The 25,427-nt window shown below is 53.2% G+C and overlaps 1 protein-coding gene across 8 annotated transcripts in view; it reads right to left on the bottom strand.

Annotated features, from left to right (window-relative positions):
- The window catches only part of PLA2G6 (phospholipase A2 group VI), a 58,294-nt gene that overhangs the window by 6,746 nt on the left and 26,121 nt on the right, over window positions 1-25,427 (bottom strand). For 5 of the 8 annotated variants that reach the window (XM_044392307.3, XM_048217941.2, XM_048217943.2 and 2 more), the window contains 9 exons: window positions 23,719-23,934; window positions 22,761-22,944; window positions 20,768-20,955; window positions 17,873-17,969; window positions 16,590-16,772; window positions 12,972-13,080; window positions 9,606-9,684; window positions 7,213-7,376; window positions 5,374-5,524 (listed from right to left, as the gene is read on the bottom strand). In XM_044392307.3, the coding sequence (XP_044248242.1) occupies window positions 5,374-5,524; window positions 7,213-7,376; window positions 9,606-9,684; window positions 12,972-13,080; window positions 16,590-16,772; window positions 17,873-17,969; window positions 20,768-20,955; window positions 22,761-22,944; window positions 23,719-23,934 (1,371 nt within the window). Of the gene's footprint in view, window positions 1-5,373; window positions 5,525-7,212; window positions 7,377-9,605; window positions 9,685-11,533; window positions 11,696-12,971; window positions 13,081-16,589; window positions 16,773-17,872; window positions 17,970-20,767; window positions 20,956-22,760; window positions 22,945-23,718; window positions 23,935-25,427 lie in introns of all 8 variants that reach the window. The other 3 variants (XM_026479648.4, XM_026479650.4, XM_026479649.4) reach the window with 1 other exon arrangement.

Raw genomic sequence — 25,427 nt, 5'->3', positions numbered from 1 at the left:
CTGGCTTGTAAGAACCCACTGCTAAATCCCACAAGGTGGTTGTTAAATGGTTGGTAACCTGAAATTGGCCAGGGTAGGAGTATTTACGCCACAGGAATTAGTGAACACTATAAATCAGGGCTTCTTCCCCTGGAGGTCTGTTTTCCCAGCACACTACTGGATAAATCTAAATGAAAACAAACTTGGAAAGATAATAATAATGCTTGCGAGCTTAAAAAAACAAGATAGACTTCAAATACAGAAAAACACTTATAGATATGCTGCAACTAAATTATTTTAGAAGCCTTGATTATCTGAGGGAAGGGTAATGGGATCAATTAAATGTAGGCTTTCGTAAGTTAATCAAGCACTAAGAAAAAAAAGAAATGAGTGCACTAATTTCAAACCACAGGGGGTAAATATAAAGATCAAAATTATCCAGTAATTCTAAAAGAAGGCAAGTAAGAGAAAAGAAATGCAGAACAAAATAGGCTGGCACATATCATCCCAAATATATCAGTAATTATGTAAATATAAATGGACCAGCCATATAAACTATTAGATTAACCACATGAATCTTCTGATAATCAAATCAACCAACTAATTCAGACTTCACTAGTTAACTTAGGTCAATATATTAACATGCACTTAAAACATATAAATGGACTAAATGCTCTAGGTAAGAACAAAGAATACAGCTTAGATTTAAACAAAATCCAACTATATGCTATTTACAAAAAATATATCTAAAACATAAGGACTCAAGGAGAGTCTGGGTGGCTCAGTTGGTTAAGTGTCTGCCTTCGGCTCAGGTCATGATCTCAGGGTCCTGGGATCCAGCCCCACATCAGGCTCCCTGCTCAGTGGGGAGCCTGCTTCTCCCTCTGCCTCTGCCTGCTGCTCCCCCTGCTTGTGCTCTCTCTCTCTGTCAAGTAAATTTTAAAATAAAATAAAATAAATATTTTAAAATTTTTAAATAAAATTAAATTAAAATTTAAAAAAATTACAAAGAAAATTAGAACATATTTTGAACCAAACAATCATAAACATGCTTATGGGGTATCATTAAAACAGTTCTTAGAGGGGTGCCTGGCTGGCTCAGTTGGAAGAACATGCAATTCTTGATCTTGGGGTTGTGAGTTTGAGCCCCACGTTGGGTGTAGAGATTACTAAAAATAAATAAACTAAAAAAAAAAAAAAACCCAGTTCTTAGGGAAAAATGTTTAAACTTACACATATATACACATACATTATACAACAGAAGGTTAAAAATCCATGAGCATCAGTTATTTCAAGAAGTTAAAAAAAAAAGAACAGCTAAATAAACCCAAAGAAAGTACAAGAAGGAATAAAAATAAAAGCAGAAATAAATGAAAGAGAAAACAAACACACAACAGAGAGCCAATAAATACCCAAGAGTTGGTTTTCTGAAAGACTAATCCAATGGAAAAGCCTGTAGCAGGACTGGTAAAGAACAGAGAAGGTGGATATCATTAGGACTGAAGGGGGCATCACAACAGATGCTGCAGACATTAAAAAGATAGTAAGAGAACATTCTGAACAACTCTATGCCAATAAATTTGAAGAGCTGATGAAATTGACATATTCCTAGAAAAACCACCAAAACCAACTCAAAAAGACACTTAGAAATTCTAAATAGTCTTATAATCATTACAGAAGTGAACTCCACCATCAAAAATCTTCCTCCCAGCCAACTCCAGGACTTGATGACTTCACTGGCAAATTCTACCAAATACGCAAGGAAGAAGCAAAGTCTTTATTACACTAACGTTCCCAAAAAATAGAAAATAAGAGGAAACACTCCCTTAAAACCAAAACCTGGCAACCCCCAAATGGGGAAAAAATGGGTCCAGCTCACTCATGAATGTGGATGCAAAAATCGAAACAAGATATTAGCCAGTGGAGTCCCTCAGAATTCTCTCTGTAAAAGGCACCAGGAATTGAAAGCAGGAACTAGGAAAGGGACCTGTACACCCGTGTGAATAGCGGTGTTATCAACTAGTCAAAAGATGGAAACAACCTAAACGTTCAACAGATGAACAGACAAACACAATGTGGTATGTCCATTCAATGGTGTGTTATTCAGCCTTGAGCAGGAAGGAAACTCTGACACGTGTTACAACATGGATGAGCCTCAAGGACGTTATGCTTGGTGAGAGGGGCCAGATACAAAAGGACAAATATTGTATGGTCCCCTTCCAGGGTGGCCCGAGAGTAGTCCAAATCCTAGAGAGAGAAAGCAGAATGGCAGTTGCCAGGGCCTGGGGGAGGGGGGAATGGAGAGGTGCTTCCTGGGACCAGAGTTTCAGTTCTGCAGTATGAAAAAGCTTGGGAGGTCAGCCACGTACCAGTATGGACGCACTTACCACTTACTCAGCTGTACTTAAAATGGTTTAGATGGGAACCTTTATGGTACGTGTAAAATACATCGTCAAATGAATAAATAAATGGTATCTCTCAAAATGTATACTTTACAGTAGCACAAACCCCGTAAGAACCTGACCCCCCACGTGCTGGATCTCTATAGAGAAAACCATAAAACTACACTGAGGAACTTTATACCAATGGAACGTTGTACTATATTCTCTAATTGGGAGGCTCAGCATTCTCAGAGGCCATTTCTCCCCCCAAATAAGCATACAGATTCAATGTAATCTTTATCAAAATCCCAGCAGGACTGGATTTTCTGTAGAACTGGACGATCTGATGCTACCATTTATGTGGAAGCATAAATAGCAACAAGTAACCTTTGTACAGCACTTGTGTGTGCCAGGTGCTTCCTTTAAAAAAAAAAATTATTTAAGCAATCTCTACACCCAACGTGGGACTCAAACTCACGACCTCGAGATGAACGACCTCGAGATGAAGAATCGCATGTTCCTCTGACTCAGCCAGCTTCAGCGCCCCACCAGATGCTTTCTAAATATTAACTTTTCTCCTCGTTGTGAAAACCCCAGGAGGCAGGTCGGATGTTATTCCCATTTTCGAGGAGAGGAAACTTCAGGGCACCTGATCGTAACCACTTCTCTAGGGTGCCTGCAAGAACAGCCGCGATACCCCTGAAGACGGACAAGGCGGGAGGCGCTGCTGTCCCAGATATCGGGACTCGACATAAAGCTGACGAACGGAGCCAGCCCACCGAACAGAACACAGTCAGAAACCGCCGAGCAGACATGGAGGGAAAGACAGACCTCTTCACAGATGGGGCTGGGGAAACTGGTTATTCGTGTGGAAAACATGAAATTGGGCTTCCCCGGATAGAAAAACCAGTTCTAGGTTGATAAAGACCTCAGTGTGAAAGGCAGATCTAGAGAGATTTCTGACCTGATGAGAAGATCGCTTCCTGCCTCAGGCTAAGGAAGGGTTCTTGAACGAGCAGAAAAAGCACAAACCGTAAAAAGAAAAACATTGATAAATTCTACCACATTAAGAACATCCATTCATCAAGAAAACACTGTCAAGAGACTGAAAAGACAAGGCATGGAGTGGGAGAAAAGATTTAAAATCTACATCAAAGGACTAGTTTTCAGAATATAAAAAAGATCATTAAGAAGCCTCCTGGGGCACCTGAAAGGCTCAGTTGGTTAAGCAGCCGACTCTTGATTTCTGCTCAGGTCATGATCCCAGAGTCCTGGGATTGAGCCCTGAGTGGGGCTCTGCGCTCAGTGCGGAGTCTGCTTGAGATTCTCACTCTCCCTCTGCCCCTCACCCCTGATCTCTCTCTCTAAAATAAATAAGTGAATCTTTAAAAAAGAAATAAAAAAGGAGCCTCTTAACACCTTGGGGTTGTGGGTTCGAGCCCCACATTGGGTGTAGAGATTACTTTAAAATCTAACACATACATACAAAAATACCTTTTAACCCCCAAATCCCACAACCTAATTTTACCAAAAATAGGCAAAACACTTGAATAGGAACTTTACAAAAGAGGAAATGCAAACAGCCTTTAAAGCATATAAAAAGTAGGAGCGCCTGAGTGGCTCAGTCAGTTAAGCATCCGACTCTTGATTTCAGCTCAGGTCATGATCTCAGGGTCCTTAGATTGAGCAGTTCTTCGGGCTCACACTGGGTGTGGAGACTGCTTGAGATTCTCTCTCCCTCTACCCCTCCCCACCCCTCTCTCCCCCCCCAAAAAAAACGAAAAAAAGAAAAGGAAGGAAGGAAGGAAGGAAGGGAAAAAAAGAGAAGAAAGAAAGAAAGAAAGAAAGAAAGAAAGAAAGAAAGAAAGAAAGAAAGAAAAAGAAAAAGAAAAAAGAAAAGAGAAAGAAAGAAAAGAAATCAATCCAGGAAATCCACTTCACACCCGTCGGGAGAGCGGCTCCCCGAGGGGCGGCAGGGCAGGAGCTGCGAAGGGGCTGGGGACGTGCTCAACGGGCTTTGGGACTTGGCCGGTGGTTATGTGGCTGTTGGCTTTATAATTATTCATTGAACTGGTTTATGTACTTTTCTAAATGTATGTTCTATTTCACCATTTAAGAGAGAGAAAATGTCTAGGATACGATACACAAAAATGTTTTTAAAACATTATCTTTTGGTTTTTATGACATGAATGATATTTTCTTTTTTATGTTCTGTATTTTCCTAAAGACTATGCATTATTCTTAAAGGAAAAAAAAAGAAAAAGAAAAAAAGCTTCATTATGAAAAGAAATCCTCCCTAGCCCACTAGGCCTCGCTCATACATCACTACCTCCAGGAAGCTCCCCCTGACCACCTCGCCCTCAGTCCTCAGTCCTCCCTCTCTCAGCACACGAACACTTCTCAGTGCCCTGCTCTGGGGCAGTGCTGGGACTGCAGAGAAAACAAGGCAGCCGTGTTCCTGCCGCAGGGAGCTCAGGTCTGGCAGGTGACAGACACAGGCAAGAAATGAACAATAAAGTAATCCCGGGCTGGGGAGTACTACAAAGCAGCAGTTGTGCTGTAGGCCCTTCTGGAACGTCTCAAACACCTGCAGCCTTGCACAGCTGTCATTTTTCAGGTCACTTATCTCCCAACCAGATTGCAAATGGCTCACTGGCCTTTCCACCTGGCGGTGGCCCCCTTCAACACCCCTGTACACACACACGCACACGCACACACAATGCCTGGGGCACGGCCCCACTCAGCAGAAAGGTCCCGGGTATGTGGCGGACGAGAAGTGACCCCCTCTACCCCCAGAGATGTGCCGTCCGGATGGGAACACAGCAGCCCCAGGTGGGGGGTGTCCCGCAACAGTGTTTTCCAGAAGGCCCTGGCCCAACTGGGAGGAGCTGCTGGTCGCCCCCTCACCTCCACTTTCACCAGACCGGGGTGGGGAGCCCTCTGCCCCCCCAGAACAGCAGAAGGGCTGCCCGGCTGGGGCCACAGCCACAGTGCTCCCGCTGAGGCGGCTTACTTGGGTTTCTTGACGTCAGTCATCTTGGTGTGCTCCCCAAACTCACGCTTCAGGAACTCCTCCAGGGGCCCCGACTCGTAGGGCCGCGAGCCCCGGAACACCTCATCCTTCATGCGAAAGTACACACCCCGCATGTAGGCCATGGACTTGCCTAGGAACAAGGTGGGGGAGACACAAGGGCTGCGCCCTGACAGCTGCAGGAAGGAAGGCCAGCAGGGGCAGGGGGTGGCAGCAGGGGTCTGGCTTTACGCAGGCACTTAACCCAGCTGGGGCTCCTGGGCCTCTCCTTGGCAGCTTCCCACAGAGGCAGAAATCCCCGTCAGCAGCCCCGAGGCTCTGCCCTTAATTCTGTATTCACAATGTTGTCTTCTCCTTAAGGAGGGGCCCCAAAAGTCTAAGAGCTTGTAAGACTAATGAGATCTACCCCGTTTGGCTCAGAATAGAAGGACCAGTGTCCCGTGGGCCTCTGAGGACAGGCAGCATCAAAGGGCAGGCTGCACCTCACTGGGGCCAGGGCTGTGCGAGCAGGGGGGCTGCGGAGAGGGAGGTGTCTGCTCTTACGAGAGGCTGAACTAGCTGACTTCTCAAATCCCTTCCATAGCCCCCAGGAGTCTGAAGAAGGAAGTGACTCTTTCTGAAGGCGGCTAGGACCTCCGCCGCCAGACCTCACGCCCCACTGGGCAGACAGAGATCCAAGACAGCTTTTCTCTCATGGAAGGCAGGAACTGGAGACCAGAGAGAGGCTGTGGGGCCCCTGAGGCCAGGGGAGGGAAGTCCCAGAAGCTGCCGACTGCTAATCCTCTTCCCAGAGCCCCACGGGACGCTGCTCTCAGCCGCCTCCCGGACTGGCTGCCTCATGTCCCTGACACCCTGAACTGCGGGGCGATGGCCTCCTCACACAGTGAGCCCAGACGCCCGCGGCTTTCCCATGGGACTGGGGCTCCTTGAGCGGGGGCATGCACCTGCCTCAGCCCCACGACCCCACTGCCCAGCACAGGCCTGGCCTGGGGCCAGAGGGTCACCTCCCCATGCCTTCAGACCTGGGGGGTGCACTGGAGAGCCTGGAATCGCCAGGCACTTGGGCAGGGATGGCAGGTCAGGGAGGCCGAGGCAGAGGACCATTCTTGTCTGGGCAGCAGCTGGCTCTGGAAGGGCCCCCCACAGGCATCAGGCAGCCCAGACAGCTCCACAAAGGGGACATTGCTTGAGTGAAGAAAAGAACTACCTAGAAGGCTGTCCGGTAAGCGAGGCACCTCTGTCACCTCCGGGAAGCTGTGATGCGTGGGTGCCCTGTGGCCTTGGGAAGTGCTGGGCTGGGTGTCTAAGAACTGTCCTAGCCGCAGTAACCCCATGGCTGGGCTGTGGGACTTTGGGTCACCCCTCTCCGCCCACGGCCTGAATTGCCCCATGGGTAAACAAGGCACACTGACTAGGGCTCTGGCACCCTATGACTCCGTGGCTCCTCCTTCCTGACACCACCCATTGCACCCACCCTCCGAATGGTTTTCCTTATTTCCAGTGCTTCGGAGGCCCCGGGGGGCCTGCCTCACAAGGCTGTGGGAAGAGGGGTAGAGGCGACTGATGTAAAAATGCTTCGTACAGAAAAAGGTTCGTTCTGTCCCCCATGGAGGGGAGGGCCTCCACCCCCAGCCCACCCCCCAGCCCTTCTCTTTCCAGCCTCACACCCCAATGCCCTCAGCCGCCCCCACAAAGGGCTTTCAGGCCCTCCCCCCACCAACGGCCCTCTTTGAAAAGCTCTGAAAAGAAACTGAGTGCAATCTGAGGGCAGATCCCAACCGCACCCTGCCCTGTCCCCACCGCCCAGGGGCCTGCCCTCACTGTGCAGAATGGCCAGGGCCAGGATGCCCCCCGTGCTGGTCCCCGCCACCCAGTCAAAGAGGTCCTTGGTGGCGACGCCCGAGGCCTTCTCGATGGCGATGAGGAGCTGGATGATGACGAGGCCCTTCACGCCCCCTCCGTCCAGGCAGAGCAGGTGGTCGTGGCTGTGGTGGGGACAGCGGTGGGAGAGAAGAAGGTCCCGTTACAGCCCACTTTCTGTGGGCCTGCGTCCCTGAGCATCTGTGAGCGCAGAAAGGCCCCCCCGTGGAGCTCGCGTGCTCCTGTGGCTCCTTTTCGGGGGGGTGGGGAGGAGCACAGTCAGAAAAAGAATAAACGTATAGTATTTCAGGAGGGGACAAATGCAATGAACAATAAAGCTGGCCAGTAACGGTGGCCCAGAGGGTGAGGACAGTCCTCCCAGGTGGGAGCAGCGAGGGAGGAGGGAGCAGGCAAGCAGGACCTGTGTGTGCCAGGAGCTATGAGATTCACACCAACATCCCAACCCCCTTGGAGGCAGACACTCCCTATGCCCGTGCACGTCTGTGACAGAATGAAGGAATGGAGCTCAGAGGTTAGGTGACCACCCAGAATCACAAGACTGGGAGAGGATGCAGCCGGACCTGGTCCGGGGTCTGCTGACTCCTGAGTCACCTGCTCGGCCACATGCCCTGACACGGCTCCAGGGCCCAGCCATGCCCAGCTCCCTGCCCTGGGGAAGGCTTTCACGGTCTGCGCTCAGACCCAGAAGCTTCCTTCCGGTCTCTTCATCCTTCCATCTCAGCTGCTCTGATGCCTTCAGCACCCTCGGGCTCAGCTCGCTCTTTCTCCACCCGCTTCCCTGGTGTAGAGCACTTCGGGCTCCCGTAAGCAAGCATTTTTGTTTCCTCCTGCACAGGATGGGACAGAAGCTCCCTGAGGGCAGAGGCCGGCTCTGCTCTGTGCAGGGCTGTGCTTCCAGCGTCCTCAGGAGGCGTCCGGTACACAGCTGGTAAATGGAGGAGGCCTGCGCGGCCCACCTCCAGGCCCTGCAGCAAGCCCAGAGGGTGGCAGGGAGGCTGGGCTGTCACCGGAGGCCCGCAGGGCCCCTGACCAGGGAGGCTGGTGCAGACATGCGAGGGACCCTTCTGAGGATGCGGGGCTTACAAGGAGACATCAGCCCAGACGGAGCAAGGCGGAGCCGTGTGGCTCACAGCCCGCTGCGGTGAGGCCCCGCAGGGAAGTCCTGATTCTTGCTTCAGCCTTGCCTGCAGGGAGAGTACTCCAGCTGGGGCAAACTACCCTGGTCCTGCAGGAGAATCTGCCTCCTCTCCTCTTACTGGCCGGGATAGGTCGGTCCTCCCTCTGGTACCTTCCTCGGCCCCTGCGCGGGTGTGTGCGTGTGCGTGTGTGTCCACACGTGGGAGGCGCGGTGGCAGGAACTGCCAGAGTGCAGATGGGGCAGGGGCACCTCCAGGGCGCACATCACAGGGTGGCCTTGGAAACGAGTGGGACCTACTAAGGGGAAGCCAACCCCTCAGGCAAGGAGAGGTAGTCACTGGCTGCCACCACGTAGCCCTAGGCCCGGGGGGGGGGGGGGGGGCTGCTTCTGCTGACTCGGCGGCTTTCTGCACAGGAGGCAGGAGCCGGCCCTAGAGATGTGCCCCGACAGAGGCTGCAGCAGCAGGAAGGGAGTGAGCTCCGAAGACCCGGGCTCAAGCCTCCCCTCTGACGCTCACTGTGTGACCTTGAGCAGGGCACTTCTCGTCTCGGGGACTCAGGTCCTGCACCTGCGGAACAAGGGTCCTAATCCCTCCCCAGGCGGGCTGTTAGGAGCATGTGAGAGCCGGAGAACAAGAAAGCAGCTCTATTACGTGAGGGAGAAGAGAGAGAGAGCACAGTTGATCCCCAGCACATCTGTGCCGGGAACTTGCGATGCTGGCAGACCCTGTTTCTGAGCCCCAGGGACTGTCCTCAAGGACCAAGGCTTCTGAGCTTTGTGCCCATCACCCAGGCCTGGCTCTGAGAATGGGCCTGGGTGTACAGCAGGTGCTGGGAAGCCAGCCCACCCACGAGCTCCGGGAGTGGGGGGAGCAGGCCAAGGGGCAGGTAGAGCCAGGGGAGCCAGTCTCAGCATCACAGAGCGGATCTGGGTGATCTTCCCCAACACGCCAGGACAAGGTCAGGAGGGAAGGGACAGGACTGCAGCCGATGAGTCGTGTGACCCCCGAGCCCACATGGTCACTGATGAAAGAGCAGACCTAGACTCTCTGAAGGGCCAGTCCCTTCGCTGTGAAGTACAGAGGACGCAAACTACCTCGTGGGGGCCTGGCGTGGACTAGACGAGAGCCCCAAGCCTGCTGGGGGGCACCAAGCAGAGGCCTTGTGCGTGCACTCTCCCTCCCTCTTCCACTTACGTCCGCTTCTCGTCCCTCATGGAGCTCAGGATGAAGGCCGGCTTGCGGGACCGGGAGATGTGCACGATGTCCTGTAGTTCTGCGAGGCACAGGGCAGGGTGGGCCGGGGCCACGCGGGTGCCAGGTCCCACCATCCCACGGGCCCTGAGAGCAACTCTGAGGCTGTGCCCTCCCCCGACTGCCCCCAGCAGGAGCACCTGTCTCCGGCCAGGAGCAAGACACAGCTGAGCCAGGGGCCGCCGGGCCCTTGGGGTGAACATGCAGAGGGGAGCCCACCGCTCAGGGAAGTGCCCCCACCCCGCCCGGCCAGCTCCCAGACTCTCCTCGATGCCTTCCTCCCAAAGCCCCGAAGCCCAAGCACCCCCGCCATGCCCTGTGCCCTTCAGTTTCCACAGCGTTTTCTCATGCATCGGGCAAGCGGAGCTGCTGGAAACCACCATCACCAGAACCCTCACTCCCAATCTCCAGATGAGGCTCCAAGAGCTTTATGGGACTGACTCGTCCAAGGTCATTTAGCCAAAAGGGCTGAGTCTGGACATTCCTTGAGGTTTAAGTCCCTGAGTGAAGGGAGATAACCAACCACTCTCCAGATGCTGCTTATCCTGATCCCACGTCTGGAAACTTCCTCAGCAGCCTCTCAGATCAGCCACACCCACCACTCCCTCCGCGTTCTGCTCTGCGCCCAAACCCCCTGCCCCGCCGCCACCCGATGGACTGGCTGCTCTCCTGCCTAGCCCGGCATTGCCATGTCATCCAGCTTCCGACAGGCCCTCCCCACCACTGTGCAGAGTCTAGAAGCAGCAAAGCAAGAACGCAGGCTGCAAGGCAGGGTGCCTCTCCCTCACCAGGGCATGTGGCCAGAGGGTGGGCGAGATAAGCAGGAGACTGGCCAGGAGAGGCAGTGGCCAGAGTGCCAGGGAGAGGGTGGTAAGGCTGGGTGCGTGTGTCTGGCCTGCAGCTGGGAAAAGGGGGAACTAGAGCTACAGCTAACTCGGGGCTTGGCAGGCTCCGCAGCCCCTCGAGGCCCAGGGCATTACCCATCTGACGCCGCGCCCCAGGCCCACCATCCAGCCTGGCTTGGGTGACGGCCTGCCTGTAAAATTGAGAGATAAAGATGGGGTGGGGGGGCCAGGGCCTGGATGGGGATGGACAGGGGAGGAGAGGGGCAGAGCCAGAAGGGAACTGTGGCCGCAGGCTCCGCCTCTCCTGACTCCACGCTAGGCTGGGCTATCCTGGCTAGAGGTGCTGGTGTCTGCTTCCACAGCAAGGGGGGAAAGAAAACGCCGGCTTGCCAAGGATTGGTTTCTGACTGCTCTGTTCAGGGGACCCTACCCTTGAATAATCTCAGGCGCTGCTTGGGCCAGCCCACAGAAAGCCCAGAGAATGGCCCCCATCTCCTTGGGGGCCATCTCCACGGGCACCAAGGACACACAGGAGCAGAGGCAGGTTGTCTGGCCACGTTCAAAGGTCTGTAGGTCACCAAAGGGGCCAGCAGGGGACATTCAGGCCCCAGACCTGACAGATTCTGCAGGTGGCAGAAAGACACCTCATTGGAGCCTGAGGGCCGGGGGCTCTGGACCCCAACAGCACTCCTCACTGCCCACCCTGAGCTCCCAGGGCACAAGAAGAGGCCATGAAAGTGCACCCCTTCATGGGTGCCCTGGGGATGCCCAGACCTGAGACAGTGTCCAGAGCATTCTCTCAGGAGACATGGACTGTGGGATATTAGCCAGGCCCGTGCCCCCGCCACCCCCACCAGGCAGGTCTCTGGGTTCTACCTCCAGAGGCTGACAAATCCTGCCCCATCCTTCCTTGTTCCCTTCAACAACTTCTACCCTGGACCCCGTTTCCTTCGGATCAGGACTGCTCTGATCCCAGCACCTAGGGACCAACTGGAGCGGAGGGAGCGTGGCAGGGGGGAGGCCTACCTAGGTTGTTTAAGCTGATCGGTGGGGGCTGAGATCTTTCCAGGGAGAAGGAGTGATGTGTCGTAGAGGAGCACTGCTCCGAGGGGGGCCCTTGAGTGACTGGGAGGCGGTAGTCGGCCCCTACGGTTCTCAGCAGAGTTAAGAGCGTCTTCCTGGTGACAACTAGTCATGGTTTGGGAGGGAGGAGATCGCACAGGATCACAAATGATGTCAACACGCAAGTGAGAGGCCCCTCCTTTCCACACGCGGCCCCCTCTCTCATCTACCAGGTGACCTGGGTATGGGGAGAAACCAGGCGCCCCAGAGGCCCAACCCCACCCTGACGGGGAGTGCTGACTCCAGTCTGTTACAGCCAAATAGCTTCCGGAGGCCTGGGAAGGCACGGAGGTCGACCACAAGACTACAGAAGAAGGTCGAGGTTGCCCAGTCCAAGTATTTGGGGACCCCCTCTTTCCCTTCACTTTCAGTCAAGAAAACAGGACTCCCAGGGTGCCTGGGTGGCTCAGTCCGTGAAGCGTCTGCCTTTGGCTCAGGTCATGATCTCAGGGTTCTGGGATCAGTCCTGCATCAGGCTCCCTGCTCAATGGGGAGTCTGCGTCTCCCTCTCTATCCGCCCCTCCCCTTGGCTCCTACTCACTCTCTCTCTCTCAAAAAAAATAAATAAAACCTTAAAAAAAAAAAAACAACCCAAGATTGGGCTTAATTATATCTAATATAAATTATTTTTAAAATCTACTTTAAAAGCAAAGAAAACAGGACTCCCACCTCCACGTTCAGCGATTCTCAAAACCACTGAATGGAGGGCCCCTTTCAGAGCTTAAAAGGGACCAAGCAGCCTGGGGGCATTTACCCTCGTGAGCGGAGACGCTGTAAGAAGTAGCACACGTGCGTACCTGCACATGAGCAGCTACGCACCCACACCGACCCCCCAGCTCCTCAAAGCCCCCCGGAGGGGACCCAGGCTTCTGCTGATGATCTGCTGTTTCCAGCCCTGCTGCCAGGGCTCCCCAGGGGAACGTGCAGTGCGCGCGGTGAGCCTGCATGCACGGGGCATGCGCATACGCTCGTGCAGTGCATGCATCAACCCACGGCTGTCCATGCAAGTGGTTCCACTGGTGAATTCCTCAGGCAGGAGCAACTGGCTAACACTACTGCATATCTCACCCACCTCCCCGGGAGCCCAGGCATCCTGAGGAAGGATGGGGGCCGCACAGAAGAGGACACTCGTTTGGCAAGCCCCTTGGTGGGCTCCATCTACTGGTGATGGCCCTTGTTCTTGGGCGAAGAAAGTTTCCCCTCTCAGCCTGCCAGGTGCTCTTGAGCAAGAAGGGTGGGTACGGACAGGATGCTGGTGCCTGATGGTGGGGACCACACTTCTCCCCAGTGCATGCACCTGCCCACCCCGGCCCAACTCTGGTCCAGGGTGCAGGGCACTTACGTTTGCTGATCTTGGAAGCTATGAACGCAGGAGTCTCCCCAAAGTCATTTGGGGTATCCACCTCTGCCCCAAACACTATGAGGGCCTTGATCATCTCCACGTTGTCTTTCTGTTGGGGATGGAGTAAGGGGAAAATGCAACAGCTCAGGGAAAGGAAGAGAAAAAGGACGCCAGCCTCTTTCACTTTGCCCACCAACTCGGTGGGCCTCTCATGGGCACGGGAGAAGATGCTGGAACACTTCAGAACCCCCACCCACTTAACAACCCAGGCAGAACCTGGAAGTGACTCACCCCGGTCCCCGCCAGCAACTTCTCCAAGGAAGCAACGCATCTATGACCCCTGCCCCAGGAGCCATGGGGACACTGAAGGGTCAGCTGCTGATCACCTTCAGGAGCAGCAGCAAAGGCTGAGCAGGGAAAGGGAAGGCTGTCCTGCCCATCATGTCTCGGACGCCATTTGGGAGGGGTAACTGAGCACACGTCCTCCCTAATGGCAGCCTTCAAGGGCAGCCTCCGTCCACGGAGCACTGTGCACTTAACATCTGGAGGCTGGGCAGGGGGGTGGGGGACACGGTTTCCTAGGACAAACCAATAAACCGGCTGCCTGGAGACCAGAGCCCTGGTCTTATCACCTCCCTCTTCCTGGGGCTTAATTTCCCTGCCTAGAGAAGGAAGAGATGTGTCTAGAATGCAGTTTTCCAAACAACAGTTCATGTACATTAGCTTGAGTCATTAGCTACGTATTTTCTGTTCTGGTTACCTTTCTTTTGCGTCGCTGGTTTACCACTTTTGGTAGTGATGGAACACTTCCTTCGAAATAAATTTAAGTAAGTTTAAAGGCAAAGCATCTTCAAGAAATGATTAAGTTTGTAAATATAAACGTGGTTCATTAATGTGCCAAAAACCGTGAGGCTGGTCCGCAAGTACCTGCGGTATGGGAAACAAGGGACGTTGGCAGTTCTCAAAGTGCGATCTGTGGCCCCCCGTGAACGTGTGAGACCCTCTGGAGGGTTCACAAAGGTCAAACTGTTTTCACAGGGGCGCCTGGCTTGCTCGATTGGAAGAGTGTGTGGCTCTTGATCTCAGGGTCTTGAGTTCGAGCCCCACGTTGGGCAGTAAAGATTATGAAAAAAGATAAGTCAACAAAACAAAAAAACAAAACACCCTGCTTTCATAAAAAATCAAGATGTTTGCTTTTTGCATTGTATTGACTTTTGCACCGATGGTGTGAAAACAGTGATGGCTAAAGCTGCCCGTGCCTTAGTGAGACGCGGCACCAAACTAATGCTCTCTGTGGTTTTCCTCTCCGCTGTTCGTTCACAGTAAGAAATCAACCAGTTAATTCAAAAGCCAGTTTCCCTTAGGAATGTCTTTCATGAATCAGTAAGAATTAATTTTATTAAATTTTGACACTGTCTACTCCATGTCATAAGATGGAGAGAAATTGGGACGCCTGGCTGGCTCAGGCGGTTAAGCATCTGCCTTCAGCTCAGGTCATGATCCCAGGGTCCTGGGATCGAGTCTCACGTCGGGCTCCCTGCTCAGCTCCCTGCTCAGCTCCCTGCTTCTCCCTCTGCCTGCCACTCTGCCTACTTGTGCTCTCTTTCTGACAAATAAAATCTTAAAAAAAAAAAAAAAAGATGGAAAGCATAGGCATTTCGGTGGCATCCTAAAGCACAACTGTTATCTTGAGGAAAAGCATGGATGCCACTGGGTTGTGAGGAGAACCACGTTTTTCCTGGAACACCATTTTTACTTGGGATCATGACTGACGTGCTACGATGGGTTAGCCTTGGGAATGCAGAAGACATGTTCTCAAAAATGAATGCAGTGAGCCTGGCACTTCAAGAAAAACAACTGACAATATTTTGTGCCAAAGAAAAGATTCAGGCTTGCAAACAAAAATGGGAATTCCAGAACACTTGTATACGCCATGACGGGCTTGACAGCTTCCTAAAGCAGAAAGACTCTTCCTATGAGATCGGTGGGGGTATTTACAAATGTGGGGTTTTGATACCATGTAATGAAATGGTTCAACAGTTCTACGCAAGCACAGTGAACCAGTATTTTCCAAGGATGACCTGAAATCACGCATGGGTAAGAGGTACCAATGGAACAAAGTGTTTAATGGAACAAAGTGGGAAAAATTCATGGAGGTGGTTGCAGTGCCCGCTTGCAATTGTCACAAACTAACCCTTGTCCAGGTTGGGTGCAGCATTGAAGAATATTCATGATTCTCTGAAAGGCGCAACTGTGTATCTACGCGACGCCAGATTGTCTTCAAATCCTCCAACATATAGTCAACAACATATTGCAACAGGATAAATGTAGCGGAAGACAGGAGAATCAGTATGTCTTCCCTGAGGCCAGGCATTAAAAAGATCCACAAAAATGTAAAACGATGCCAACTCTTCTCGATTATTTTCGGTTTTAGAAAACAGAGTTGTTTTTCGTAAAAATGTTACTTATTGAAGTTACGCTGTGATTTGTGAATTGTTATTTTTAAATGAATTCGTGTTTTGAAATTTTCTTATTTTTAATCTCCAATCTAGTAAATATAGATAAAATCCATACAAATGAAAAGTCTTTGGGATCTTCAATAATTCTTTTCTAAGAGTATAAAGGGACCACATAGACCCCAAATTTTGAGAACTGACCAACTAGAAAATTGTAAGGGCTCCTTCAGTGCTGAAAATGGCCATGGTATTATTTAGGGTTTCTGCCTCCCAGGTAACAGTGTCTCCACCAGGGTTCTGGCCTTTGGTATAAAACAGGATGTCTTTGAGTGTGTCCTCAATCCACACTTTTACGTATTCCAGATGCTGCTCCAATTCCATCGCTCGGAGATCTGTTGAACATACTTACGTACACGTGGCACTGCTACGGAACCCCACGAAAGACATACAGACACGAGGCTGACAGAGTAACGTTCCCTCCCCTGCATTTACTATGTTCCTACTCTAGCTGTCTCTCCACACTGGAGGGGCTTTAAGGGCAGGAACTATGCTCTATAATAAGCCAAAAACTGTGGCCAGCACCTACCGTGGGGCTACCAAGATGTACAGGCAGACGCTGCCTTCCGGGAGCTTAGGTCCCACCCAGGAGACGGGACCAATGTGCAGATGAGTATTTCCCCCGAATAATGCAGGGGGAGGAGACCTGACATCTGAGGGATGCCCACTGGCGCCAGGGACTGCACATTATCTGGGTGTTCCTCCTGGGGTCACCAAGGGTCTGCCACTCACCCCTCTCAACAGCTCTGCCGGGTGGGTGCCGACACCCCCGGTTTCCAGATAAGGAAATGGAGGCTGACAAGAGGTGACTTGCCCAAGGCCACGTGGGTCGCCCGGGGCTGTACTTCTCCTCTCACACCATGTACTTGTTAAATGGGGAGCACGGGGCGAGAGGGACTGCAGTGCAGAGGAAGAAGATGATACTTTGGGCTGAGAGGGGGACACGGAAGGTTCCTGAGGGAGAAGGCAGCGTCCAAGCTGCGTCTCAGGTGAGACTCCCTGCAGCGGGGACAGGAAGAGGGTACCGCGGGAGGAGAGCGACAGGCAGTCCCCCCACCTCGCAGGCACTGCTGGGGGCGGGGGTAGAGGCGGACCACGGGCTCACCGACATGGCCAGGTGCAGCGGGGTGTTGCCGTGCTCCCCGCGGGCGTCGGCGTTGGCCCCGTAGGTCAGCAACACCATGACACAGTCGAAGCGGTTACGCATCACGGCCACGTGCAGAGCCGTGTTGCCCGAGGAGCTGGTGCTGTTCACGTCGCAGCCCCGTTTTAGCAGCATGCGGGCCATCTGCGGGAGACAGGGTCCGTGCCCGAGTGGGCGGTGACACCCAGGTGCTGCCACCTCCTCCCTGAGAGTCCCTTGGGAACTGGGCTTCTGGAAAGCTCTAGCAACAAGAACTCAGGTGGCAGGCCCTAGTTCTGGGGGTTGCCCTAGACCTTGGCCCACGCTATCAGCACCCCAGAAGTAAAGGACAAAAGGCTGAAGGTATACTGACTGATTTAAGGGGCTTCTGGGTTCTTCCCTGGAGTTAACAGGACTCGTGCATCTCTGCAAACTCCAGGAACTGCCCCCACTCCCTGTGACCTTCCCTGGGATCCTGTGAAGGTCTGACCCCCTCCCTGGGCCAAGGCAACACATCCCCTACACCCGGCAGCCCTGGGGAGCCTGGCCTTTGGCGCTGGACAGTCCTGAGCTCAAAGCTCAACCCCACTTCGTCCCGGTCCCCTGAGGTTGCAGCCCCTGCACTCAGTACTCTCTTCTGCGATAAGAGTCCCTACTTCACAGAGTGGTGACAATGACCAACGAAACATACACGGAAGGGCCTGACTTGGTGTCTAGGCGCTGGCAGGCAGAAGGAGCCCTGCAGAGGTTGGCAGTCTCCTCCCTCCCGGCCTATCATGTTTAAGAACAGGCCACAGTCCCTGGGGGCATCCAGCGCGCTGCCAAGCTCTGCTTCCTGGCAAGGAGAGACCAGAGGCCTCCATCCTCCCAGGGGGAGCTGGGCGAAGGGAAGGCCCCCCGGGGAGCTGCCCAGCCAGGCTCTCGGTGGATACAGTCAGCAGCAGCTTCACACCACCTTCCATCTGACAATTTACAAAGCATTTTCTCACACATTACCTCGCTGACTTCACACCTCCAAAGGCAGGCCTGTAGGACCCCCAATTCAGACACAAAGAAACCACAGAGGGGACATTGCCACTGTGCTGGCGAGCAGCAGAGCGATACCGGGATGTCATCTCCCCCTGCGGGACCACTAAGAGATCAAGCCCCACAGCGCCATCCCCAGAGTCATCTCAGGAAACGCTTTTCTGCAGGCAGCTGAGGAACATGCGGTTCTGGGACTGCGCCCGCTGCCCAGCCACCACTCTCCCTCAGACGCTGCCTACCTCCGCGGTCTTGGCCCAGTGGAGGGGGCTGGCTCCGTAGCGAGGGTCTTTGCTGTGGATCTGGTTGCTGTCCATGCTGATGATCATTTCAGCACACCTAGGGAGAAAGGAGCCATGGGGCAGTACAGAAGGCCGTGGGGGTGGAGGGAGGTGGCCTGGGGCTGGAGAAGGCCTTGACTTGGACTTCATCTCCTGGTGAAGAAGAGTTTCTGCAAAATTTCTGTTGCTTTTGCAACAGAACCAACCAGCATGTATACTATGGTATGTCAAGGGTATCCTGGGCCCCTACAGGCATAGCTCAAGCCCCCGCCTCCAAGAAGTCTTCCCTGATAACTCCAGTCTGCAATAATCACTCTCACTGGTGCTGGCCTTAAAGTCAGGCAGGCCTGAGGTCAAGCCCCAGATCACTGGTGATCTCTGGGAAGTGGCTGAGCCCATCTGCAACACGGGCACAGTCCTCACTGGACTGGTGGGGATTAAAGGAGGAAAGACATTTCATTTCTGTGCCTGGCACATGGCTGCCCTCCATCCCCCGGCCATCCACTCTTGATGTTTCATGCAATGACCTGCACCCTGTAGGAAGTATAGGCAGAGTAGTTACAGATTTATTTATTTACTTGAAAGAGAGAGAGAGAGAGAGCAGGGGGAGGGGCAGAGGGAGAGGGAGAGAACCTCAAGCAGACTCCACACTGAGTGTGGAGCCTGACCGGGGGCTCAGTCTCATGACCCTGAGATCAAGACCTGAGCCGAAACCAAGAGCTGGATGCTTAACCGACTGAGCCACCGGGGTGCCCCAGGCAGAGTAGTTAAGACTGCAGTTGCTTTCCACTCCGGGAGTATAACCAAAACTCACACAGATACTCGTACACGCGTATTCCTAGCAGCGTTCGCCAAAAGGGGAACAACCCAAGTGTCCATCAGCAGATGGAGGGAAAAGCAAAATGCGGTCCATCCACACCATGGAACACTATTCTGCCTTAAAAAGGAAGGGACTTCTGATGCATGCTACAACACTAATGATCCTTGAAGACATTTTGCAAAGTGAAAGTCAAGCCCCAGGCCCAAACCTGGCTCTATAAAGGTCAGCCGAGTTGACATAAAGAGCAGAGGGGCTCCCAGACTGGAGCTGGGATGGGATCTCTCCGTAACCCTAACGCCTGAGATCTTCTAGAGGACAGCTGTGCTGGCTACCGCCTGGTGGCAGAGGGATGTCCCCGCTGGGGCCCTGAGAGGACACGGCTGTGTGGGGCTGCGTAGGGCATGCCCACAGCGTGAGGCCACTCGCATTGTCTTCTGTGCATGATCCCTTGTGACGTGCCCAGCCCCATGGGCAGAGAGGAATGTCGCTAGAGGTGTCTTAAGGAGCAAGTGAGCCGGGCAATACCAGGCCCCAGGACAGGAAAGCTTGGGGTGGCCAGAGCTGAGCCAGAATGGGGCTGCCACTGCCCCCCTCTCGGGTATAAGAGACTATCACCCATCACTTGTGCCCATTCAGGCTGCAACCTGCCACCAGCGAACGGGACTCCTGGGGGTGAGGGTGTTGGGACTGTCTCCAACCATCTGGTCAAGTCTTCCTGAAAGTTCTAGTCCGCTTTGGCTCTGCTGCAGAGGATCACAGAAAGGTGGGCTGGCCCAAGCTTGGACTAGACCTCTGAGGGAATGGCCAATGGGAGGAGGGCCAGCAAGGTGGGTGCAGGCTCCAGAAAAAGGGAAAACCTGAGGGAGGGCACGGCTTGCCCCCCACGCATGTGCCGCCCTCTGTGCTCTTCCGGCTGCCCATCCAGCACACAGTCTAGAAGGACCCAGTGACTTATGTATCTCCTGTCCCAGAGCTGCTCTCTTTTCCATCTCTTTAAGGCCAGAGCTTAGCACAGCGCCCAGACAGAGGGACCGACTGCCCCATTCATTCCGTCAGCCAGTCATTCTAGATACTGTTCTCACTGGGCAATGTTTTGAGATATTCATCTCTTTTTTTAAAGACTTCTTTATTTTAGCGAGAGAGAGAGCACGCGCATGCACACACATGCAGGAAGGGCAGGGAAAGGGGAGAGAGAATGTCAAGTGGACTCCATGCTAAGCACAGAGCCCAACATGGGGCTCGATCTCACTACCCTCAGATCATGACCCAAGCTGAAACCAACAGTTGGACGCCCGACCAACTGCACCACCCAGGCACCCCTTCATCTCTTTTATCACACACCCCCCACACTACACACACACACACACACGCATGCACACACTTCACATGGAGAATTTTCCTGAGACCAGGGTTTCCCAGGTCTGGGGAAAAGGGCAGAAAATCGACAGTGGTCCAGAGCTCCCCATGGCATGGGCCTGGTACCTGCATCCCAGCAGTGCCACCAGCCAGGAAGAATGGACACATCTAGGCAGAAGGGGCTCTGGGCCACCTTGCCAAGTGCTCCTGCACTTCGAGGCTGGAATGTGCAGAAGCCACGGGGCAGCGCTGTAGCCACGAAGGGGTTCAAATTGGGCTGGGGGGCTTGGACGGAAGAGGACCCAGGCAGGTGGGCCCCTCCTTGGGGCTGCATGTGACTCCAGCACAGGAGGACCACCTAGGGGAGGTGGAAAGGGAGGACCCCAGGGAAGATTTGGATTGTTCTTCTCTAGTCTGGAAGAGGGAGGTTCATGGCCAGACATTACGGTGCATTACAGAAAACATTTTAAAATTCTACCCTTTGCACAGCGGACTTTCTGGACTGAGACTCACATCCACGATACGTTCATCGAGCACCTTCTTCAGGCCAGGCCGGCCCTTGGCGCAAGTGTGGAAAACACATCTAACGAGCCCGTGCAGGCCAGTGCTCGCCTGGGCGTGAGGAGAAGAGCTGTAAGAGCCGGGGGCCCAGCCAGCCGCGCGGGGGCGGGAGGTCTTACCCCTTATGGGAGAACTTCATGGCCGTGTGGATGGGGTAGCCGGCGGAGCCCATGACATTGCACCGGGCGTTGCAAAGCAGCAGCACGCGGACCATCTCCTGCTTGCCCATCTGGCAGGCCAGGTGCAGCGGGGTCTGCCCCTGGTTGTTCACCCGGTTCAGGCCAGCTGATGCGTTCTTCCCTAGGAGCTGAGAGCAGGACACCAGGGTGGGCTGGGGCCAGACAAGGACAAGCCCCCGAGTGACCCTTCCCGACACCCCCCGCGCCAGTCCCCTGTGCCCACATGAGGGGAAGGGAAATCAGACTCTGCGAGAACACGGTCGGGACATTAAGGGAAGCCACCGAGAAAGGAGGTTCGCAGGAAAACGGGGCACCGGCTGTGCCAGGGTTGGCTGGGGGCTGGTCTGGCACAGCCAGGCTCGTATGGAAAAACTTCTCGACCAAGAAACCTGAAGGGAGCTTGTTCATATGGATGGGCACTGGGGGTCTGGGTGGGAGTGGTTCCTGCTTTCATTGTACACTTTCGTCGTATTTTCATCTCTCCTGCTTGGATTTCTTTTTGCTAGGTTCACATATTATTTTTCAATTAAAAAAAAACCAACCACGCAGCCCTTTATGTCCATGGGTCCTGTCCTCTGCTTTAATAAAAACACCTTTTTGCACCAAAACGAACAAACAAACAAACCAGTATTACAAAGAAAGCCAGGACCTTCCTTCCTCACTTGTGGCCGAGTGCTGTCTCCACAGTGGGCTACAACTCCTGTGTGCCCAGGGGACCTCGCTGGGCCTGTCGACAGGCTGGGGACACGGCGAAGAGGCCTGACTCGAGGGCCAGCCCCGCCGCTCACAGCTCTCCCCGTCCCTGGGCATGTTTCTTTTTTTTTTTTTTTTAAGATTTTATTTATTTATTTGACAGAGATAGAGACAGCCAGCGAGAGAGGGAACACAAGCAAGGGGAGTGGGAGAGGAAGAAGCAGGCTCCTAGCGGAGGAGCCTGATGTGGGGCTCGATCCCAGAACGCCAGGATCATGCCCCGAGCTGAAGGCAGACACTTAACCACTGTGCCACCCAGGCGCCCCCCTGGGCATGTTTCTTAACCTCATGGAACCTCTCAGTTCCTTTGGCAAAGAGAGGAGGATCATGACCCCCACCCCCCCACCCCAACCCAGAGAGGCTACTTTGAGAATTAACTGGAACACACAACACTCAGTACAGGGCCAGACACGAGACCAGCCCATGACAAAGGACAGCTATTGGTAAGAGTGTGTGCCTGGCGTCTGCACCGAGGCAGGCCCTGTGGGGCACGGTGCTGGGCGCAGAGCCGGCTCTCAGGAAGGATGGAGTTCACCGGGACATGTGGAAGTCCCTTCCCTGTGCGCCAGACAACACAATCGTGTATTTTCTGGAACAATGTCACTCCTTTCTGATGCCAGGGCAGAGAAGGACATAACCTTTAAAAGAAAGTCTTCTAACTCTGGGAAATAAAATCCTGTTTGGTATTCGGTCTTTTCCATCCAACACATAAAGTAGCCTTTAATGACATCACTCCATCTACTTGCCTACGATTTTTATTTTCGTTTCTCAGCCCGATAAACAAACATTTAACAGGAGGAGTATGTCTAGTGCAAATGTCTACAGGAGCCGGATGGAGTTTTGAGTTGCTGTAAAAAGCTAAGCTCGGGTCCCACTGGACCATGAGCCCCTCCAGGCAGGGCTGAAATGAATTCACCCAGCCTGGGGTCGGGTTCCGTAGGTGCTTGGGACAAGCTGAACCGAACTGCTTGGCTGGACTGGGACTTCCGTTTAGTTTGCTGGGATGGGGGACCTCCCTAGGGTTGTCAGAGCCCAGTGGCCGAGGATGTGTCTCCTTCACAAGCATGAGGAGGGAATGGGGGAGAGGAGGGTACGCCCTCCACGAAGCAGCTTGGGACTAGTGGGGATAATAAGGTGTTGCCGGCTCCGGTCCCCCTGTCCCTCCCCCACCCCCCCTCACCTGCAGCACCTGGGCGTTGTCACCCTGCACAGCATAATGAAAGGCCGTCTCCCCGTTGTTGTCCGTGACGTCCATCTGGGCGTGGCAGTACTGCACCAGCTCCACCAGGATCTCCCCGTCACCCTTGCGGCAGGCCAGGTGCAGGGGGGTGCAGCCCTCCTCATTCTCCCTGTTATTGGCGCAGCTGTGGCGGTGGGGGTGGGGTGGGCACAAGGAGGGAGGGGTGCTGAGAAACTCAGGCGCAGCAGAGGGAAGCGGGCTAGGGGCTCAAGAGCATTCCTGCCGTGCTCGGGCCGGCTGGTGCGAACTGAGGGCTGGCTCACAATGTATGCGGGCCTGAAGTGATTTCATCAGTTGTGTACTTGGGACGGGTCCTAGGGCCACACCAGCCGGCAGTGGGTGGTGGGGTGGCGCAGAACGGGTCGGAAGGCAGAAATCTCACTAACCTCGGGCAGTTTCCTAACCTTTCCAGGCCTCGATACTCTTATCTACAAAAAAATAATAACAATGCCTGCCCTAGGAAAGGGACAGGGCCACGGGGAGATTAATCCCTATGATGTCCAAGAACAGGCCTGGAAACTATAAAGGGCAGTGAGGAATTCTGAGCCTGGGGCCTGGGGGCTGACCCAAGCTGTGGCCACCTCAGGGCAAGCAGGTGAGCAGGAGTCCTATGGCAGGGCCCACACGGTCCCCTCTCAGGGGCACATCTCCTGACATAAGTATTGGCTGAAGGGCCACATGAGAGAGGGCAGCCAGATCTCTGGAAGGAGACACGAGGATCTGAGGCCTCTTCACCTCTCTCCGGCAAAGCGACCCAGCACGGGTCACATCTAAGGTGCTGGGCAACGTTTGGCTTTACAGAGGGAAACTGAAGCAGGACTCAGCGACTGCCCCAGGCCCCGCCCCTCCACATATGCAGGCACATGCCCTGTCCCGGGGTCCCACCCTCCTGGCACACCTGATGATGCGGCTGTGGTGGAAACACTCTCGGATCCCCAACTCCACCGCCAAGTGGGCCACCGACCAGCTGGGGTGGTTGCGGATGAGGTCAGTCAACTGCTGCAGGACCTCCACGTGCAGGATGTGGCAGGAGCTCTCGTAGAAGGGCGGCAGCTGCGAAGAATAGTGCTGGAAGTTCACGAGGGCATCCGCCTCTGTCTCCAGCTGGAAGAGCCTGTGGAGCGGGGACACAGAAGGACGACACAGAAATGAGCCGGCTTCAGCCCACCCTCTTGCTAGAGGCAGACGCCTTGGGTCCCCCCGTACATGGGTCGCTGCCTGCCTCTGGCCACACAGGGACCCACTCCAGCCGGACTCCCCTTCCCACCGCACGTGCACACACACGCGCACGCACGCCTCCAAATGGAGTCAGGATTTTATTTTTATTTAACAAGATTTTCTTTTCCATTTTTTTATATCATCTCATGGTGCTTTTAAATCTTATTTTAACAAAGCCCTGTCCTATCCATTTTCTAATTTGACTATGACATCTGAGAGCCCCAGCCTCAAGTCCCCGGCCCTCCATACCATAGGAAATAAATAAGCATATAACTGAAATGTCCAGCACTAGAAGATGATATAAACGGTGGCCCAGCTACGCGATGGAATATTACGCAACCATTAAGATGCGATGTTAGAAGAACGGTGAAATGTTGATTTTGCAATGTTAAGTAAAAAAGATGCAAATTTTATATGATACGATGTGATCTAAATTGTGTTAAAAATGTCAAAATGTACACGGTAATATAGTAATTGGAATGTTCTTTATCCATTTCTGAAGTTTCTAAATATTCTACAATGAGTTTATATAATTTTTATTTTTTTAAATAGGACTTCACTCCCAGCATGGAGCCCAGTGTGGGGCTTGAACTCATGACCCTGAGACCAAGACCTAAGCTGAGATCAAGAGTCAGATGTTCAACTGACTAAGCCACCCAAGTGTCCGTATAATTTTTATAATCAGAAAAAAAAATTTTTTTTTTGAGAAACCACTCAGATGGTGTCTCTTCCCTCTCACTCCCCCAAAGGAGGAGGAGAACAATCATCATAAACCTTGTTCATTTTTGAAGAGTTGTGTTTATGTCCAAGGTTTGCTATTAAGCTGCTGTGTGACCCTCAAAAAATTCCTTCCCTCTCTGAGCCCTATTTGAAACACGAGACTAACTGTACCTGTCCCACCTAGCTCACAGAGGTACTATGAGGATCAGATGGGATAGCCAAGTAATAGCACTTTAAAAACGGATAATCACAATGACGGTTGACCTTGAAGATACTTGAAGTTTTGACCGGGGCTTTCAACATGGAAGACCCACGGCCAGCCAGGGTCTAGCAGGAGTGGTGCCCAAAGAGTGTTGGCTCCACAAGCCTCGCCTGTTCTTTCCACGAGAGACTGCAATTGTTTAGCAAACATCTACCGAGTGCGTGTTCTGCACCTGCCATTGTTCCAGATGGAAGGGGTAAATTAATGAACAAAACAGATGACACGCCCTGCCTTCCTGGAGCCTGTGTTCTTAGGGGAGGGACTGACACAATGCGTAAGCGACAAATCAAAGTAAGAAAGTACAATAAACAAAGCTCCAGATAATAAGCGCTAAGGAACAAACAAGCCAAGAAAGGAGGACATGGAAGGAAGCCCTTCCTCGTTCTCCTGGGGTGGTTTTGTGTCAT

The sequence above is a fragment of the Ursus arctos genome, unplaced genomic scaffold (assembly GCF_023065955.2).
Source record: "Ursus arctos isolate Adak ecotype North America unplaced genomic scaffold, UrsArc2.0 scaffold_21, whole genome shotgun sequence".
Classification (NCBI taxonomy): domain Eukaryota; kingdom Metazoa; phylum Chordata; class Mammalia; order Carnivora; family Ursidae; genus Ursus; species Ursus arctos.
Note: the sequence above shows the minus strand (reverse complement) of the source record. Positions and strands in the feature narration are given on the sequence as shown.